The 13,883-nt window shown below is 36.1% G+C and overlaps 1 protein-coding gene across 1 annotated transcript; it reads right to left on the reverse strand.

Moving 5' to 3' along the window:
* Window positions 1-1,128: 1,128 nt before the first annotated feature.
* LOC147860029 (GDSL esterase/lipase At1g71250-like) lies at window positions 1,129-10,694 on the reverse strand. Its single transcript, XM_087325130.1, has 5 exons — window positions 10,334-10,694; window positions 6,148-6,275; window positions 2,907-3,146; window positions 1,991-2,243; window positions 1,129-1,465 (listed from the first exon to the last, which is right to left on the reverse strand). The coding sequence occupies exons 1-5, from the start codon at window positions 10,659-10,661 to the stop codon at window positions 1,284-1,286; spliced, it is 1,131 nt and encodes a 376-aa protein (XP_087181256.1). The 5' UTR covers window positions 10,662-10,694; the 3' UTR covers window positions 1,129-1,283.
* Between the last annotated feature and the right edge of the window lie 3,189 nt (window positions 10,695-13,883).

The following is a 13,883-nucleotide window of genomic DNA, read 5'->3' on the forward strand; positions in this document are numbered from 1 at the left end:
CAGTCATTTCCATTGATGGAATGATGGTCCACATCCATGAGTGGAGTTTGTGGGCTATCCTGTGAGCTTCAATCGCCCCTTCATGTTTCTCATAGAAATAGAAAAAGCTTGGAGTTAGTTGGGTGTCTATGATAGTCCTTAGGTGGATGTCGCAGAGACGAGGTTCCTCTTCATCCATGGTGCACCAGAATTCAATGTTATGCCAATGCTGCTTTAGTTCGTTCATGAGGTCTTCATCACTTATTTTTGCTACAAAGCAATGCTACTTGGCTAAATAGCGTATCTTTAATCTTGGATTTCGACCAATCTTCTTGTGTCGGAAGCAAGAGTGGAAAGGAGATTGAGGTCGTCGGAACTCCGTTATTGTGTACTATTGATAAATGTACCCTTATTTTTTCCACTGTATTGTGCCCAATACCTAGCCATTTCAAGGCGTTTTGCGGGTGTGGTTCAAGGTCTTGGTTAGAGGAATCACACTCATTTGTGTTCGGGAAGACTATGATATGACGCGTGACATTCAAACTTCTGCCTTGGTTTGTTGCTTCTACATTGGGTCCCGTTCCACTCAAGCTCCGTATTAAGGTCTTAACATTACTTATCCTTCTTCGCTTCCTTGTTTTGTAAGCTTTAACGAGAACTTTCTCTTGTGTGCTTGGTGTCACCTTAGGCCGTTCCTTGGGGCTTAAGAAAGAACTAGAGGAATGCTCATCCGTAGGGGGGAGGTCTTGTAGTTGATCAAATCGATTGGGGCTCATTGGCGATGGAGGATTTTGTTGTAACGATCATTAAAGGAGCAATGATTAGACAAGTTGTCGGCATCCCCTAAAAGATGAATTAAAATGACAATTCAATCGATTTCAAATGACAACAACTTGTGATTTCCAACAATGTGTAAATTTCTAATGATGAATCGAGGATGGCGTTCAGTCTCAAGTCTTGAAGTCGTAATCTAGACCGAATTTCCATCTTTATGTTCCCTCCATTGAATTCTTATATTGTCAACCTCAAAGTTCGATTTCCTGAGAAATCTTGGACACAGAGTTGACCTCAAGTAGTTTTACCGAATTGTTTGAAACAAGTTAAAGATTTTTTTAAATATTTCGAATTTATTACAAGTGTACAACCATATTGATATGATAGGCAATATTTGCTTAAATACAAGGGCAAAGCAATGACGAGAAAATGAAATCTAATAAAGTTGAAGTGTCAAACTTTTGCAGTGCTTATCAAAAGTATCCTTGGTTCACCAAATTACTTTCGAACATGAGCTAAGTAGTAGGGATTCATGATTCAAGTAGTTGACTTAGTTGATTAAACAATAATATATTACATGCTTCTGAAGGATGAAATGCATCCCAAAACACATAATCTGATCTATCTGGACATGGTTGAATTATTGGTAGGCACAACATTCTCCCATTAAATCTTCCACCGCCACAGCAAGCCCGATGACCAAACTTAAAACCTACAACAGTAATTTAACAACAAAATCCCAATTTAGGATTCAAAATCAACACTTGAATATACTCTCCAAAAAAATGGCTACTCCAACAAAACATGAACATGTAATGGATTTATTTTGAAACTTGACAAGTAATATCCAATATCATTAAGGTGACACATGTTATTACACCAAGTGGTAGCTAAGATAGTGCAAATATATGAATTTAACAAATATATCTCCTCCTTAATATGCATATTTGTTCAAGTCAAGCCTTATTACATAAAATATTGGTATGTGAATTACTCCTTCAGAAATGTGTGAAGTGTGAACCATTTAAGATCATGTGCAAACACCTCATGTAATTTCACTAAAATACTTCTGATTTTTCTAAATTTTGCATTACAAATAGTTATCGTGGTCAATGCTTTGAATGAAGAACTTATTCTAATAAATACATAACTAGCTAAACCTAGAAAATACACAGACACCTGTCTCGAAATTAAAGCTCATGTATAGTGAATTAAGAGAACAACAAGGGAAACATACCATATTTTGTGGGGTTGTTGCAATATTCGAGAATTGGGTCGAAGCTATTCACATATATGAACTTGCTATCATGAAATTGAGAATTTAAGTGGGAAATCAATAATTTTAGGCCCACATTGTAATTTATTGCAAGATTGTTTTCAAAGTCAATACATTCTCCATTAACGCTTTTTACTGCTAATTGTGATGGACTACAACCAATAGGCCCGATGTCGGTTACGAAAATTTGCTTCGCTCCCAAGTTGTATAATTGCTTGAATAACGAATGGCAACAAAATAAAGTTAATAATGAGAATTATAGATTTTTAAAATAGTGCATTGAAATCTAGAATGAAAACCATGAATTTCCTTTGTGGTATAAAGTATAGTTTAAGATATAATTTGTTTTATAGGTACTATAGAAAACACTTGTCTTTAAAAGAAGTTCATACCCTATATGATATATACATACATACATATATACATATTACAAACACATACATACATACATACATATTATATATATATACATACATACATAGCATGTCATGCACTTCTAAGTCAAATTTAGCCAAGTTTCTTACCAACCTATGGGAAATCTAAGTTGGTTGTGTGTTTACACATTTACATGATATGATGTGAATAACTTTAAATAGTTGTTAGTTCACAACGATAATGTAGTTTGTACAATCCACCATCATGATTTGTATGGATCAACTACAGAAAGAAGTTTGTCATTTAGTTTAATAAATAAGAAGAAGAATCATGGCAAAACACAAAACAATAGTTAATTCCAAAACATAGAGTATATGAGCTAATCAATTAGGAGTACAAATTCACTTGACATTTTATGTTTTGATAGCATGGTAAATTATTGTATATGTGTGTACATTGTCTCTCACACACAATATACTAAAATGAAATAAAGATGGATTACCACTAGTTGTGTTGAAAACTTGTCCAAGAGGAGCTCTTGAAATTGTTCCGGTGTGTATGCAAGACTTGTAGGAGAACCTTTCAAAAGGTAGTTGTTGACATAATCGTTGGCACCAATAGTAACCAAGAAGAGAGATTTGGAAATAAGTTCTTGGGATGCCGATGTGCCAATCAGTGATTGAATCTCTTGTATTTTGTTTGAGGCCCACGCCAATTGTGTGTCCAAATCTACTCGGCCAATCTACAAGTAGGATGTAAAATACACATTGCAACATTATAATGGAAACTTAAACTTTGTTTAGTAGGTGAAATTGTCTTAGCACAAGTACACATTGTGTTTCATGAATACTATTTCAACGGCATTTTAAGTTCTCAACAACTTTATATTGATTCATGTTATTTTAATCTAGAAAAGATGGATATAGAGCTTCAAGCATCTTTATGCAAATGACAAGGTTTTTTTCTACCCCATCGCCACAATGAACATGGAATCATATTGATAGACCATAAAACATTTAGGACACTAACAAATTCCATGAGTATTTTGATTTGTTCACGAAATTATAATTTGCAAGACAAATTAAGAGGAGATTGTGTCTCCAACACAATATTAACTCATGAAGGTCCCACTTGGAAAAAAGCTACGATTCAAGGGTCTTCCACAAATCTAATGTTGAATTTTATATACTTGTCAAGCATATACAAAGGTCCTCGATTGGAAGTTTGGCACAATGAATACAGAAGTTAGAACAAATGTTCTATCAAAATATATCCATAACTTCTGACTATTTTTGTTGCAAACATCTTCGCAACCAAGAAGTATAATATGTAGTTGTAAATTAATATTGGATTAGTTGAGGGCTCACTTTTTCATATTTACTTTTATCTCTATAATTTTCCTGAAATATGTAGTTTCTGTCAAGTGTCATATACTACAATTGATGACTATAAATTTGGTGTTTCTCCCATATGAGGGTTGAGGAACTCGAGTCATTTGATAATATGTTCTCATCATGATTTCCCTTCTACCCTATCCATCATTTGAATCTTCAATGCAACCCTATATTGTTCTAAACAATAAATTTGTGCAACTAAACTATGTAGTTTCCTTCAATTGTCATATACTACATTCTACAACGAATGACTATAAATCTGTTATTTCTCCCATATGAGGGTAGAGGAACTCAAGTCATTTGATAATATGTTTTTCATCATGATTTCCCATCTACTCTAACCATCATTTGAATCTTTAATGCAACCCTAAATTGTTCTAAACAATAAATTTGTGAAACTATGGCCAATAGATGAGCTCGATACGGAGTCCCACCCAAGCTGGCTTGCCATTCGGAGGACAGGGTCGCGAACTCCATCTTGTGGGCATGGTGCCATCTACGACAGCATTTGGTCAAGCACACCCCAGAGACATTGACCGAATGGACTAGACAACCACTATTTTGGAATCCTCATGTGCGAACAAGTGACGACACGATGTTAGGGCAACTTAAGGGCCTAGCATGGGGAAAGCTGGCACAAACAAGCCTCCTATCTATAGACGATTGGAGATGCATGGTTGTTTCAGGAAGAGCCCAAGAGGACCTTTTCCCTCCCCTCAAGGGAGCTACGAAAATGCGGAGACTGATAGCTGAGGCAGTTGACAGGGTTCTGATGGGGGAGGCGAGAGAACATGCATGGTTCGGTCTCTTTGACGAGGCTAGAATGGTCAAGTCGCTAAAGGGTGTGAGCGGATCGGGGAGAGATACAGTTTTTGGGGACAGTCAAACCAGGGGTTCTTGGCACCCAACCCGAGTGGTGGCACAGGTTGATAACATCTAGAAGACAGACCCGAATGTTGCTAAGGTGGAACCCCATTGGAGGTTAAGGGTATACGGCTATTGCCCCCTTGTCAATTTGGATTGGGACCCAGGGGATTTCAGATGGAAACATGACGATAGACTCCACCACTTCTTCAATTACACCACTAAATTGGGACGGACTTTGCAGATGCAGCTAGGTGGGCCCCTTCACAATGGCTGGCGAACATTGGGCATCCCCGAGGAGGTGCTCATTACCTTTTGGAAGGGTCTCTGGCATCTCCACATGCCTGAAAAGATTCAGCTCTTTTGGTGGCAGATCGGTCATAATGTGGTGCCTGTTGGCGAATGGCTAAATAAACATGGCGGCCCATTAGGCTGCCCACTGTGCTCTCGACCTATTGAGACACTGAGACATTATATGTGGGATTGCCCTCAAGCTCAAAAGGTATGGGATAGAGTGACTCGCCTCCTTGTGGCATGTGAAGTTGAAGGAACAGCCTCATGGAGTGCTGCAACATGGATTGATCACTCAGTCGAAGGGTGGACGGATGCCGTCAATGCGGATAGTTGGTGCTATGTATGCACGAGAGGCAAAATCGTCAAGATCCGTTTTGAAAGAGGCTTGCAGCCCGCATCCCCTAGGTTTCCGGAAATCTGGATGTTGATCGCAGGTTTCACCTTGTGGTATATATGGAAAGCGCGTTGCCTCAAGGTTTTCCAAGGTACGGTACAACCCCGGGAGGAAGTGATCATGGACATATGGTTCGCGCTTATCAGCTGCCTACGAGGGCAACTGGAAGAGGTTTGCAGCCACTCCAACGACGTGGTCACTGTTTGTTTGCGCTTTTAGCAGAAATTGCGGAACACACCTATGGTGATGCAAGGCGGGAGTGGCCCGAGGTGGAACTACCAGCCCCCACGTTGGTTATTTCCTACTCACTTGCCACCCTCTCTTCGTTGTAGGCCCCAAGAGCCGACTCGTACTAGGCAACATTGAAGGGCATCGCCTTGGATGTAGGTAGCTTCTTACATTAAGTTAGGCCGCAAGGCATTGTAAGTAGGCTCATCTCCTTTTACTTGATCGGAGGAAGACTCCCCGATGTTTGTATAAGTCTCCTTGTAGACTCTCTATGTAATAATCCTTCCTAACTAATGGGAAAGTAGCTTCATTTTGAAAAAATAAAAAATAAAAAAAATACATAGTTTCCTACAAGTGTCATACACTACAACTAATGACTATAAATCTGGTGTTTCTCCCATATGAGAGGGTTGAGGAACACGAGTCATTTGATAATATGTTTTTCATCATGATTTCCAATCTAGCCTAAGCATTGCTTGAACCTTCAATGCAACCTTAAAAAAATCGTGCACAAATTTTACTTTTCATTTAGCTAAATGGATGTGTACATTTTTCTATTCCATACTCACAAAATTATAACCCGTGCTTCGTATTATGCCACTAGCTGCAGACGCAAAGTTGACCCCTTTGAGTATGTTTGCTCCTTTTGTTGTTGGAGCTAAATAAGGTGGTGGAAATGGAAGCCCAATCTTCTCCGCTACATTACAACACAATGTTAATGTTATTTAATTAAGTATAGCAATGTTGGAGCACCAATCTTAAACATAATGTAGGTCTTGTTCTTAGACATTGTGTCAAATACCTTATCGGTAATTAAAATATAAATGATAGGAATAAGCGATCATATTTAATTTTGGCACTACCATTAACCCATTATTGTTATCTAGTGGCTTGAGACTTCAACTTCAACCTTGTGTTGTAGACTAATATTCACCGCTACACAATCCTCCATGTTGAAATACAAATATAGAACTTTTAGGATTTTGGTATAATTTGCAAGGACATCTAGAGTCTCCAAGAACCATGCACATAATTTCTTGCTTACAAATTTGGTGTGTTTCCCTCCACACATGCACAACCTTTTATGTAGACTAAGCTTTTGTAAATTCTAGTAAAAAGTTCATGAAATAGGCATTGTTCTTAGAGTATTTTTCCGAAGTCCATGAGATCGAATTGTTGTTTTGTGAAAAAGCTACACCATTTTGTTATCCACTTATTTTCACAATTCTATGTTTTAACGTATAACGAATTTGTTATTCGAAAATTTGATAATCGTTCCTCTGCCAATATTGAACATCCTTTGTTTAATAACTTCGTATAGAATAGTTCCTTAAGTTTAGTAATTGAATTGGAATACAAGTCTTACATAGATTTAAATATTATTGTGATTTTTTATCATCATTTACCTCCTTACTATTGTTTTAATTCAAATTGGCCATTATTGTCGACATCTAGAGTTCCTCACATTTGTTTTGTCATAGTGGTCCAACCAACCATCCTTCACATCAATGTTTTTTTCCATAAAACTACAAATCATCAAGTCACTCAAGTTTATATTTGCTCTAAATCTCTAATTAGTTTGATAATAGTTTGGTCCAATGCCTTTATCAAATACCTTTGTCCTTCACCAATAAGTACACTGTACACCATAACATTTGACACATGTTCTCCTTCTATCTACCTTTGCAACTTTTCCAATACTCTTTGTTCCCTTCATATGAAGATTAGCTTTGTCATGTGTCTCTCTATTTAATTGCATCACGTGTTATCATTGTCACCTTTGTGTGATTAATAATGTTGGCAAATTAGTCAAACTCTTGGTCCCCTTTCTTTATTACATTTAAAGATACTTAGACAAGTTTAACTTTATTATACTTAATGTGGTTGTTCAAAATTTTGGAGAAGATTTGAAATTAGATTTATGGATCGGTGCCATGTGGCTTGAATATCAAGTTGATCATAATGCTATTATTTGTTAGTTCTTGGCTAATAAAATGACATGACATGACATGATGCTTAGGAAATGAATGTGGTTCTAATTGAAATCAAGGTGCTGATTTGAATGACGAATAAGGTGTGCATTTTTTTTATGAGAGAGAGAGAAATGGTCAATGACTTAATATAAGCCCTAGAAATAATTTTTTTTAAGAAGGAATAAAAACATATATGCAAAGGCCAAAGCAGGCCATGAGACAAAACATGTGCATGAATATTTGTCCTCTTTCTAACCAGACTCTAAACAATCAAATAATTGACAATTCATAGTTGGGTGCTATGCATGAATCATGATGACAAGTTGCCCTTCGAATGTGTAAGTGTAACAATTCAAGCCTTCATATGATATTCAATGAATAAACACACTCACCATGAACCTTTAGTCGGGCCAAGATATTGCTTTATTGAACATTGGATAATCCAAAAGTTGCGAAATATGTTCCATATAAAGCCTTTGCCACACGTGTTATTGATTTTGTATTCTCATTGAGAATGTAATAAATGACACAAGCTCTACATGGCACTAAAGCTCTCTCTATCACATGCTTGAGGCCAATGTAGCCACCCACATTTTGATATATACCATGAATTAAATGTACCCTTTACGTATTCAATAAAACAATCCTACAATAATAATACAAGGAACATTTATAACTTACCTATAATCGAAGGCTACCCATACTAAACTATAGTGTCATACTAGAAATTCATGTTTCATATCATAGGCCCAACACCTAGCTACCAACTCACATTTTGTGAGGTTCTCATGAATTAAGTATATCCTTCACATTTTAAATATATAGTAGATATTTCCCCCTTGCATGTTTTATAGTGAGCCAATAGAGTTGCCAATACATTAACAATAATTATAAGCAAAAGTAATCTTACAATATCTACCTTTTAGGTCCAATAAAAAAGTTTAGAAAGAACCCTAAATAATATCCTTTTATGGGATATTTTGGTTAAATTCTATATTATGGACATTTTTGGCATCACAAATTTGGAAACCAAAGTTTGTAATTGAGGTTTGACCTTAAACATTATAGTGAAAGAGCAATGAGTGATGATGAAAATACCATAAAAGGACACTTTTTTAAGTAGAGTCTAGACTCTTGAACTAATGTTGGACCTTATGGGATATAGTGCTACTCATTGAATTTTGATGAAGTAGAGATCTATATATTTTGAAATTGAAATCCTTGTGACGAAATGTAGAAAAGCTATCATTAGTCTTCCATAAAGCCAAGAATAATGATTTATGCGTATACTCTTAGACATTTTTAGGAAATTATCACAATAAAAAGGTCCTATGAGAACACCATGTGAGAAACATTCATAATTTACTCTATAATTGATGGTCACCATATTACTCTACAATGTTATTGTGGAATCTCTAGCTAGGGTGTTGAATCACTTGTGAGAGAATCTTAACTTTACATCTACCGAACTACTATAAACTCCTAAGATCAAAATAAAATTGGAAAAAACCCACATACTCCGATGCTTAGAAGTGGAGCACCTATCTTGTAAGATTTCATTGTGAAGTGAACAAATCTACGTTAAAAAGAAGAATTTATGAGCCAAGTGAAAAATGGAGCTTGATCACAATTGGGATCCTCTTCATCTCCAAGAGACTCATCAAAGTATTTCTTATTAGAGAAATTCTCTCTAGAACAACGCAACATGTGAGCTAAAATTGATATTTAGACCCATCACACATAGAGGGCTTGATACTATATGAGAAGCATTTCTCGTTTCCTATTTAAAATGTCAACATTTCATTCAATTTGATGTTGTCATGCCTAGCTCGCACTTGTCCACAATCATTGGCAATTACAAGAATTTACAACGAATCTCCCTTCTGTATGAAAATAATATAATGCATATAGTTCATAAAATGTAATCTCAAGTCAAGTTCCAATTTGCTTGTAGAACATGGTCTCTCCAAGAGCAAATGCTGAGCTAAACTTGCTCTCTCTCATGGGCCAAATTTGGTCTTAGAAGACGTTAATATATCTTTTGTTTTTCTTTCTTTTTATCACACACACAAACAATTGAAGTCAATACACTACCTTAATGTAGTCGTATGATCTATGGTTGACACAATAACAAATACATTACATGGTAATTAATATTAGATGTTATCTTCCCTAGAATTATGCATTTAAAATTGATGTACATATGTGATGCATTAAACTACTACATGACAGTCATCAAGTTTTTATTAATGACTATAGTTTGGGATGTTTTGAGATGAATTATCCAACCAAATTAATGCCAATCAGTCAAGCATTAGGAGGGTGGCACATACATAACCTCTAAATTTGAAAGGAGAACTAGTTCTAATGGCATGCGTATTAACAAATTGACAACTAATATTATTTGGTGGAATTAACAACCAAATTGATGCCAAGTTTGATCATACAAGAGTAACATGTCTCATCTTTGAGTTTGGCTTGCATACTAGTTGGAGTGAATGCCATGATTAAGAACTAACTTGTGTGTGTTTGTGTGGATGAATTAACAAATAATGTTGGGAACAATTAATGAGCATCAAATGTTTGGATGAATGAATCAACAACAAATATACCCAAAGGATAGTAACCTACAATCGATGTGTGGATGAATTAGCAAAACATTAAACAATGTAAACAACTAATATATGGACAAATCTTAGGACGAATTTGAATACAATCAAGATTGACAGGTGCCAAGATTGCTAAGGAAATGGGGAGGGAGATTTATGTTTCACAATCATACCAACGAAATCGATGAGCAACTTGCCATTGCAAAAACGACCGGTAGGTCCGGAGGGGAAGTCGATGCCAAAGGGGAGACTATTGGCCTTGGCTATGGTGGTGATGTAGTTGTTATTTCCAACATCTACTAACGAATCACCGAGGATAAAGAAGGCCGGGAATGATTTCGTTATATTTCCTATGCCTACTCCCCCTACCAAATTTCCTTCACTAACTCTAGTACTAGTTCTAGTGTTAGTGTTATAACTAGTACTCTCCATGGCACATACTACTCCATGCCACCCTAACACCACTACTACCCACCATATCACTTCTACATTCTTCATCATGATCTTTCTCTCGAGTCTCTCTCTCTCTCACACACACAAAACAGAAGCACTTCTTAGTCTTTATATTAAGTGCTTAAAAGCTGCTTTTAAATGTAGCCATAACCTAACTAACGGGATAGTAAGAGTCAAGACCTCCCTTTTGTCTTTATATTGATATCTTTTGGGTGTTTCAAAGATGTAGCATTAAGAGATACTTTATTAAGATATACGTAGCATGCCTAAGCTTTGATAATGGCAATTATTTTCTGCAATATGCTTATATAAGCGTGATGGTGTCACTTCCCTAGGTTTGGTGGTGATCCCAAGTCCTCAACCTACCTAGGGTAGTAGTTATATGGTGGTGCTCTCAGCATAGGCATAACAAGGTATGGTTTGTCGATGGCGGATGAGGGGCTACTAGGCGCACACACTTAAACTGATCGTTAGAAAGAGGCCATGAAAATCTCGGTGTATGGGTCACACATAGTCAACCCCTTGATGTGTAGGAGAAGTTGAAATTTAGTAGGGATCTACACTTCAGCTTCGTCATAGAAAAGTGTGGAGGCATTGGTAATATTGTTAGTCGGGATTATCATACACCAAACAAACTTGTCACTTGCAATTTTTGTTTCTTGATCTAAAAATATTGAGATGCAACTTACCTATGGATAATATTGAAGTTTAACTAATCCTTTTCTATGGCCATTCCCGTTATATACATCATTCCTTGACTCTAATCCATTTAGGTACTCTTTCCTATAACAATTTGATAATTCTATGGGGCTGTATACTATATGTATTTAATATGTATAAAAACATATTGACTTAGTACTCATTTTCTTATTGAATGGTGTCGTCAACTACTTTATTTTACTTTCCAAAGCATGTGTTATGGCTCATAAATGTACTTGGGTAATTTTATATCACGATTCACAAGTGACATTCTTCAACTATACTTATCATGCCAAAATGTCGTCGGATAATAGTCAAGCCTAGTTATTTATTGTTTAGAGGACCTCTCTACCTAGCCATTAGATGATAGGCACATATTATAGTTTGTTGAATCAAGTCTGCTATATGAATGTAGGAGATCGCTTAATTCTATCTTTTAGAAATATCCACAATATTCAAAGTAGAAATCTCAATTGATTGAAATTTTGAGTCAAAGTATGATGAATAAAATATTACTAGATTTGTTTTTGAATAGATCGAAAAGCTAGAATGTGAAAACTATCATAGTCTTGCAAAATTTGAGTTCCACATTTTAGGTAGATAAGATGCCAGATTGTATGACATTTATTATGTTGACGATAAATCTTATTTAGTCCAATTCATCTATACCTTCCTATCTACTTGCCGATGAAAACTTTCAAGCCAATGCGTGAAGTTGATTGAAAACACAACTTGCCAAAGAATACATGCCACCATACATATATGCCATAGAAGAGATTGTAGGTAACATGTCAAATAAGGTCGTTAGAGTAATTTAATGCCAAGTCTCAATAGATTTTCAAATTTCATAAGAAAAACAAACATTAAAGATATCCCTTTCTCAGGTTAGTCTATCAAACAAGGTTCATGAATAATAGAATGATGATTGACATCCATAACAGGCATCAACAATGGTTGTTGGATCCATCAAATGTGAAAATTTCCAAAGCTTGAGAGTTCACAAAAAAAGTATTATGAAAGATGCCCTTTTTATGTTGCTATTGAAATAAAATGTCGGTAAGGGGTCCTTCTGATAGAAAATATCAACTTGTGAAGCTACAATCCACTCAATTTCATTACCTTTTTCAAAAAAGGTCCTTATTATTTCAATGAGAAGGTTTGCTAAAGCTTGAAAGTCATATTCTTGAGAATGAACATGTTTTTGGTGCACATGGCAATGATTGCATAATTTAAAACAATGATGTAATGTTGTTTGTGTAGCACTAGATGTCTAAATATTTTTATTGATTTCACCACCTACTATGCATTGGCCCTCATTAGTTTGATTAATGATTGAATATATTGATCAAGTCCATAGATGATGTTTTGAACATTCGAATTGGTCACAAGCAAGAAATATCGTGAGTCAATCTTGTTCTTATGGGGTCTTCTTGTGATTACTTCATAAGGTGAAATTTTAATTGTAAGCTTCTACCAAATGTATTGATTAAATAAACCGCCGTATGTATTAAAGGTGCTTGTGCAACCATCATGTAATTCAAGTTTTTACAACATCCAAAAGTTTATGATGAAAATTCTATTGCATGTTTTAGCACCTGCCCCCCTCTGTTTCTCTATTTAGTTGTCTCATTTCAAGCTTCTATATTTTGATGATGCCACAAGTTCATTGATGGATTCTGACTTTTTCAAGTGTATGCAAATATTGAAACAAATTCCCCTTAGCTAAAAAAGTTGGTTTGACCCTTAGGACACAAGATGGTTGAGAAGAAAAGAAAGCTGAATTGATGATGTACCATTGCATTGCATTGGTCCTCATATGTGTAGCCTTATTGGTTAGGTGTGACTTTATTAAGGTCCACTTGCATGCATGGTGACACGAAAATATTAAGTCTTTTAATCCATTCTACGCAAAAACCCTCTTGTATTTGGATTTAGAATATGCAGCAACTACAAGTATGGAGTCACCCTTTTAGTTGGTAGTATCTCTCAAAGAAGATCCTTGACTTTAATTACTCATATTGACAACAAAGTCTTCCCATTGTGAGAATCTATTGCCTACTATCCTATTAGAAAAAGTAATATACTAGTTAGTGATGGTTCTTCTAAGTTTCTAACCTCTCCTCTCACATTATATATCTCCATCCAAAGTGCATTAATTAAATTAGGGTCTTTTAACATTTTTCTAGGTTGACAAAGAGTATTAAATATGTCACATTTAACACTCATTAAAAATGTTGATTCATGATTATATGACATATTTATCAGAGTCGTTACTTTTTAGATGACATAATTAAACCATCTACATCACTTGGAGGTTAGAAAATACAATTAAAGGAAGTGGGAGCCTTGAGCGGAGCAACGGAACGGCGCGCCAGTGCAGGGCGGAGGTTTGCTGTGTGAGCTTCTCACTAGGAGGTCCGACACAGCGGAATAGTGGCGCGGGAGGTTTGACCCGCGCCAGTGAGCAGCGGAAACGGATCCGGAGCAGGAGCAATTTTGGACCGCGCCAGTGCAGGGAGGAGGTCTGTAGACGTGGGGCACAGAAGCCTCTCTTTGCTAATTTCGGTATAG

Source organism: Azolla caroliniana, unplaced genomic scaffold, assembly GCF_043228905.1.
Source record: "Azolla caroliniana isolate FFs.n. ecotype wild unplaced genomic scaffold, voAzoCaro1.0.p SCAF_9, whole genome shotgun sequence".
Taxonomy (NCBI): Eukaryota; Viridiplantae; Streptophyta; class Polypodiopsida; order Salviniales; family Salviniaceae; genus Azolla; species Azolla caroliniana.

Bases quoted from the DNA above. Each gene is read 5' to 3' on its own strand.
- LOC147860029 (XM_087325130.1), bottom strand. From the start codon at position 10,661: ATGATGAAGAATGTAGAAGTGATATGGTGGGTAGTAGTGGTGTTAGGG. The intron at 6,276-10,333 runs GTATGATTGTGA...GTTGTAATGTAG, and splicing joins GTTGCTCATCGATTTCGTTG to CGGAGAAGATTGGGCTTCCA. The intron at 1,466-1,990 runs GTATGTTTCCCT...TTACTGTTGTAG, and splicing joins CAACAACCCCACAAAATATG to GTTTTAAGTTTGGTCATCGG.